Genomic DNA, 6,097 nt, shown 5'->3' with positions numbered 1-6,097 from the left:
TGTCTCTGGTCGCAGTCCAGCTTCCACCAGGGTCCAGGGGCACTGAGCTGCCGTCCCTCTCTGCCCTCTGCGGGCTCCTCCTGACTGCCCGTCTTCCCCTGGCCTCTCTCTGCTTCCTGCTGGCATTGATAACAGTGTCCTGGAGAGCTGGGCAGGAGGGCTGCCTTGGGTTCCTACTGTGTGCCCCACCTAGTGCCGGGCTTGACCCTTAGCAAGTGCTCAGTACACCCATGTGGAATTGGGAGGTGAGGGTAAAGGGAGGAGGAGGGAAGTGCCGAGAGCTCCTTGTGCTCAATGAAGAGTGGGACTTGAGCAAGCACCCATTTTTAGTACCTCCCAAGATGTGTACAAGAGGCCTGGGGCCAGCAGAACCCCTTGCCCCTGCCCATCCCCCTCCAGTCTGTGGGGGTCCACTCCCAGCTGCCCCACTGTGAGGCCTCCGTGGCTCAGCTCCTCATCTGTTAAGTGAGGACAGCAGTCGTACCCCTCACAGCGAGACCACGTGGGTTACATAACTTGTTCTTAGGGTTTCTGGCTTGCAAGAAACCCCTAAGAATGTTCTGTACTCCTAGGCCCACTATTATTCTTAATATTACCCATAAAGGGTGGAGAAGCGAGTAAATAAATGAATAGGTGAATGAATGAACAAATGAATAGCACCCTAGCCCCACGGTCTCCTGGGGCTTCAGGATCCTTGAGGAGGTTGGCTGTGTAGGTTCCCCTCAGGTAGGACCCAGGTGAGCTGGGGAGTCTTAACTCACCCAGGGCAGGCCTTAAGTTTGGGGACATCCATGTGTGGGCTCTGCCCTGGCCTTACTTAACCAAGAGAGGGAAATGCTGGCAGAGAAGAAAGTCCTGCCCACCAGACAGCCCCATCTACCTGGGCTAGCCCCACCCCCAAGGAGCCCCACCCACCTGGGCTAGCCCCACCCCCAAGGAGCCCCACCCACCTGGGCTAGCCCCACCCCCAAGGAGCCCCACCCACCTGGGCTAGCCCCACCCCCAAGGAGCCCCACCCACCTGGGCTAGCCCCACCCCCAAGGAGCCCCACCCACCTGGGCTAGCCCCACCCCCAAGAAGCCCCACCCAACTGGGCTAGCCCCACCCCCAAGGAACCCCACCCAACTGGGCTAGCCCCACTCACAAGCGGCCCCACCCACCTGGGTTAGTCCCACCCAGCAGGCAGCTCCGCCTACCTTGGCTATCCCCCTCCGAGTTCTTGACTTGATTCTCCTGTTATTGTCCTGCAAACCCACATCCCTACAAAGCAGGAAAGTGTGCCTGGGAGAGGCCATGTGAGTGGGGAGCCAGCCCAAAGCCAGGCTTCCAGGGTCTCCCTCACCTGAAGCTGACTTTTTCCCCACCTTGGGCAGAGGGCGGGAGATGCCATCCCCACTGAACCCAGTGCTTTCACCAGCCATATTAGCTCCCACCCACCCCCCTGTTGTGGAAGCCTCGGCTGTCACACCTGCAGGGCCGGGGCGTGCATGGCCTCAGGGATGGCCTGTTCAGCTGCTGAGTGACTCGGGTCCAGGTGCCTCACCACCTGCTGAGCTCTGTGTGCTTTCTGGGCACTTCTGCTCATGGCCTTTGGGCTCAGTGAAGTGTCTGGAGTTTATCTGGAGTGAGGTGGTCGGGTCTTGGTGAGATCTGAGCAGGTAAGAAGCAGGGTCTTTCTTATGTTTTAAGGAGAGCTCTGTGGCTGCTGGGTGGGGGATCAGCTGGAGGGGCAGGAGGGCAGCAGGTGACTCATTACAAGGCTGGGGCCATCATCCCGTGAGAGCCGGGCATGACCAGTGCAGGCTGGTGGGGTTGCGGGTACAGACCAGTAGGACACACAGACGGCTCGGGACTGACCAAGCCTCTGCTGAGCTGCCCAGGGCCCCTCCCACCTGGAGCCCCCCAAGGTGGTGCCATATAGCCAGAGGCCTCCAGGCCCCACCCAAGACAGCCCAGCTGGCTTCTGCCCAGCCACTGTCACACACAGAGGGCAGCTGTCCCCACGGTCCCTAGAGGCGGCTGAGGACCACAGTGCCTGGAGTCCTCTGTGGCTATAAACCAGGAGGAGAAGGCAACCCATCCCTTCCCCAGAGACGGGGAGGCTGGGGCTGCCTCATGGATTTTGGCAGGTCCCAGCTTCCAGGATTGTGAGGTGAAGACGTGAAGGGACCCTGGAGGTCATGAGGACCCAGGCACAGAGTGGTGGCCTCTCATCCTCCCCATGGTCAAGGAGGTCGGTGCCTTCCCGCGGTGGGTTATGGAAGGTAGGATCCTCCTTCTCTTCAGAGTCCATTCAGGAGGAGGAAAGTTCATCTCAGACCCTAAATCCAGCCACGTCATGCCACGCTTAACACCTCTAACAACTTCCCCCGGCACTTAGGACAGCATCTGGCTCCTTCCCTCGGCTCGTGGCCCTCAGGGTCTGCATCCCACACACCCCAGCTCTCCCGATGGTTCTCTGCACTCGCTGTTGCCTCCGCCTGGAACAGTCTTCCTCCTGGTGTCATCGTCTCCGTGGTGCGTCCTTCCTGACCTTCCACCTCCACCAGGTGCCGACACTTCCCCGACCCGGGTATCCTCTTCTTGCCGGTGGGTGAATGCCACCTGCTGATGTCTGATTTATTCATTGGTTTTCTTGTCTGTTGTCTGTCCCCACCGGGGACAGGGACTGGATACTCATGTTCATCCGGCAGACCGGACACTTTGTGGAGGGCTCCAAAGCTGGCACATCCCGGGGCCTCCTCTGTCTCTCCCAGGCCCTGTGTGTTGCGGTGAGAGGAGCATTTGTGTCTCTGTGGTTTGCTGCTGGAGCTAATGACCTGGAGAGAAATAAGGGAGACAAGGGTGTCCAGACAGGTGCGGGGCTCAGCCAGGAGGCAGAAGACGTGGATGTGTCCCGGGCCAGCGCCACCAGGCACTCTGTGTGGCACTGGGAACAGGAATTCTGAGAGTCAGTCTGTAAGGGTGGCGGGCATTGCTCCCCTGGGAGAAGCCTTTCCAGTGGGCGTTGAGCAGGCCGTTAGCTCGTGCCCTGAGGAGGTGCATGGGTGGCCTGGGGTCTCCACGGAAATTACGTGGGCGCACATGGGTGTGGCTCTGCGTTCACGTGGGCGAGGACTTCTGGCCGGTGCCAGGGCACTCTGCATGACCCTGGCAGAATCAAGCTCTCCCGACTGTGGAAGGGGAAGAAGAGCATGCGTGACCCCCCACCAGCACCGCACCCCTCACTGCTCCACCTGGGGCTGCCTCTGGGGTGGCTGGGTCCTGGTTGACTGTTGTGACAGTTGAGGCCAGGGGTGGGGTGGGGCATGGGAGTTAAGAGGACTGGCCAGGTGGGGCACACCGTGCGCCCACCCCCAGTGTCAGGAACTTCCCCCTCCTCCTCCACCCCCTCATACTCCTCCTCCTCATCATCCTCACTTGTTGAGGACGTCCTGTGTGCCCGCTGGTTTATATGCCCAGCCTCATTTAATCCTCAGAATAACTCCATGAGGTAGCTACTAAAACCCCCCACTTAACAGATGAGGAAACTGAGGCCCAAAGAAGCTCAGCAAGTTGCCTAAGGTCCAAGTTTCCTCTCCCAACTCTCCTACCCTCTCCTCTTCCTTCTCCTCTCTCCCATTCTTCCCTGCCTCTTCCTTAACTAGACAATGTTTTATCGAGCATCTCCCATGTGCAGGCATGAGCCAGGTGCTGGGAAGATCACGATGATCCAGCTCCTTCTGGTCCTTTCCTTAGCTGGTTAGAGGCTGGGAGGACACGAAAGTTCAGCTCCAGCCGACCGGGGCATTGATGGTAGCCCCTGGAGAACTTGTGCAATGGGGCTATGAGGCTGAATCTGGCTCCAGGAAAGCATGTTGCAATCCACGAGTGATGTTTGCCATGCACACAGGCATGGAGAGTGAGGCACCTGTGCTGTCTTCTCGTAGACCCTAGACTGGTGGGGCCTCTGAAACGCACCCAGACACTGTGCTGGGTGTGCTGCATAGCCCTCCTAACCAATTCAGTATTTTTCTCTCCATTTTCCAGGGAGAAATCAGAATCTAAGGTGTCAGAATGTAAGGTTCCTGTTGGAACCCAGGCTCCAGGGTCCCTGGTTTTCTGTGACATCATGCTGCAGGACCCTGTTTCTCTCTTTGCTTTGGCTGCTGGGTAGCTCGGAAGGGAGCGTTAGGCTTGCTCTCAGCCACTACATTAGCTCAGGGGTTTGGGCATTTTTGTCACCGGCTCCTTTGGGCTCTTTGTCCTCCCTGCTGTGCTTCCCGAGGAGCAGGCCGGATGTAAGTTATCAGCTATAAATAAAACCAAGACTTCCGTTCTGGCTCTCACTCTAGTTTCCTGGTGCATTTTTTTTTAAGTTCTTAATCAAGGGAGGGGGTACTCCTGACTGAAGATGACATCAGCATCAGCTGGCCCTGGGGGGCAGACCCCCAGCCCCCAGGCCCGTGTGGTCCCTGAATGCCCCCATTATGAGGGGTAACCTCATTACACAAGACGCGCTGCACGGCGGAATTTCAAATGGGGTTTTGTGGTTTCTGCCCTTTGCAGCAGAGCACACACAGGCAGCTGCGGTCGCCTGGCTTCCTCTCCCGCCGCAGTCCTGGCGCCTGGCCAGCTGGTGACCACCCCTTCCACCATGAGTCAGTTTCATTCTTAACTCTCTGACTCAGGTCCCTTTAAAGGGACAGCAGAATCCATTCGCTCCAAGCAAGGAGGGAGAGGTGAAGAACCTGCCTGGGAGGGGAGTTGGGGGTTAAGAGGAAGCTTGGGGGTCCCAGGCAGGCGGCTGGGTGAGCAGCCCTGCCTCACTCCCCTACCCCAGACACCCAGAATGGAGGGGCTTTCCTGTCTATTCCAAGGGAGACGGACCTGTGACTTCCCCAAAGCTGACTGTCTGCAAGGCAGGAACCCCCAGTGTTCAGCAATCTTCCTTTCTGTCTGGTCACAAGCCCTGCCCAAGCTCTGGGCTCAGAAGGTAATGGGGGCTTTGTGAGCCACTCCCGACGCCCCACGTGCCCCGCTTCCTTCTCATCTTTGGCTCCCTCATTCCTTGTACTTCCGTCGCAACGACCTCTGGAGTTCCTAGGACATCCTGAGCTGCTTCCCCGGGCCGCCCTCCCTGCCACCTGGCATGCACGTCACTCCGCTCTTTGTGGGGGTCCCGTCTCCTCCTTCTGAGCCCAGCTGCGTGCCACCTCCTCCCAGGTACATCCTGCCAGTCCGTCACAGCAACCTATTTACCTCCATAGTAGCACAAGGAACAACCCAAACTCTGTTCACCTTGCTCCCCATGTTGACGGCCCCCAGCGTGAACTGTCTGCTCCATGAAGGCAGGGCCCTGCCTGTCTTGTTCACAGCACAAGGCTGGACACACAGTCGGTGCTCACTCAACATTCCTGGGATCAATGGGAAATGACTGTCAGGGAACTCTCTGCAGCCGTCTTTGTCGAGGGCCCCAGATGGGGTGTGGGTGGCCCCTCCCTGTCCAGATGGTGTTGGAGGGGCTGGGGGCCAGGCATGGCGAGCAGGCCAAGGCTGCAGGTGGACACCCTGGGAGTGGGGCTGCTGGGGGCCAGGCTGCAGTTCCAGCCCAGGTCAGGTCTCATGTGAGGCCTCTGTGAAACAAGAATTTCTCTCTCCATTTCCTTCTCCTGTCTGACTCACACTTTCGTTTTGAAGTTCCCCCTTTCTGCCAGCGCTTCGCCTGAGGTTACGGAGTGGTCAAGCGAGGCCGGCAGGGCGTGGAGACCCGGAGGAAGCTGGGTTGCAGTTTCATTCACAAAAACACGACCCACCCGCTTCCTGTGTCCTGCCTGGGCTGCACGGCTCCCAGCCCTGCAGCCAATTCACAGGGTGTTTGCAAGTTTGCAGGGGCCAGTGAGGGTGCTCCTGGGGTTTGAGAGGCTTGAGTTTGTCCACCCCAAGGCCTCTGTCAGGACCCCCCTTTCCCGCCCCTGTGCTTCTTTCTCCCACGGTGCCTCCCAGCTCACCCCCACAGGGGCCTGGTGCAGAGCCTCAAACCCAGGATTCTATAGGAGCTGAGGGCTGGGCATGAGCACCTTGGTGCTTCCCTTGGCCTCACTGACCCATCCTTGTT

The 6,097-nt window shown here is 58.8% G+C and overlaps 1 protein-coding gene across 1 annotated transcript; it reads left to right on the top strand.

Annotated features, from left to right (window-relative positions):
* The first annotated feature begins 1,204 nt into the window (after positions 1-1,204).
* MYEOV (myeloma overexpressed) lies at positions 1,205-4,328 on the top strand. The gene is given in 6 exon segments (XM_073009643.1): positions 1,205-1,658; positions 2,381-2,902; positions 2,904-3,242; positions 3,244-3,298; positions 3,300-3,375; positions 3,378-4,328. Coding segments are annotated over 5 exon segments (744 nt in total). The 5' UTR covers positions 1,205-1,658; positions 2,381-2,678; the 3' UTR covers positions 3,428-4,328.
* The last annotated feature ends 1,769 nt before the right edge of the window (positions 4,329-6,097 follow it).

Source organism: Chlorocebus sabaeus, chromosome 1 (genome assembly GCF_047675955.1).
Source record: "Chlorocebus sabaeus isolate Y175 chromosome 1, mChlSab1.0.hap1, whole genome shotgun sequence".
NCBI classification, from domain to species: domain Eukaryota; kingdom Metazoa; phylum Chordata; class Mammalia; order Primates; family Cercopithecidae; genus Chlorocebus; species Chlorocebus sabaeus.
Note: the sequence above shows the minus strand (reverse complement) of the source record. Positions and strands in the feature narration are given on the sequence as shown.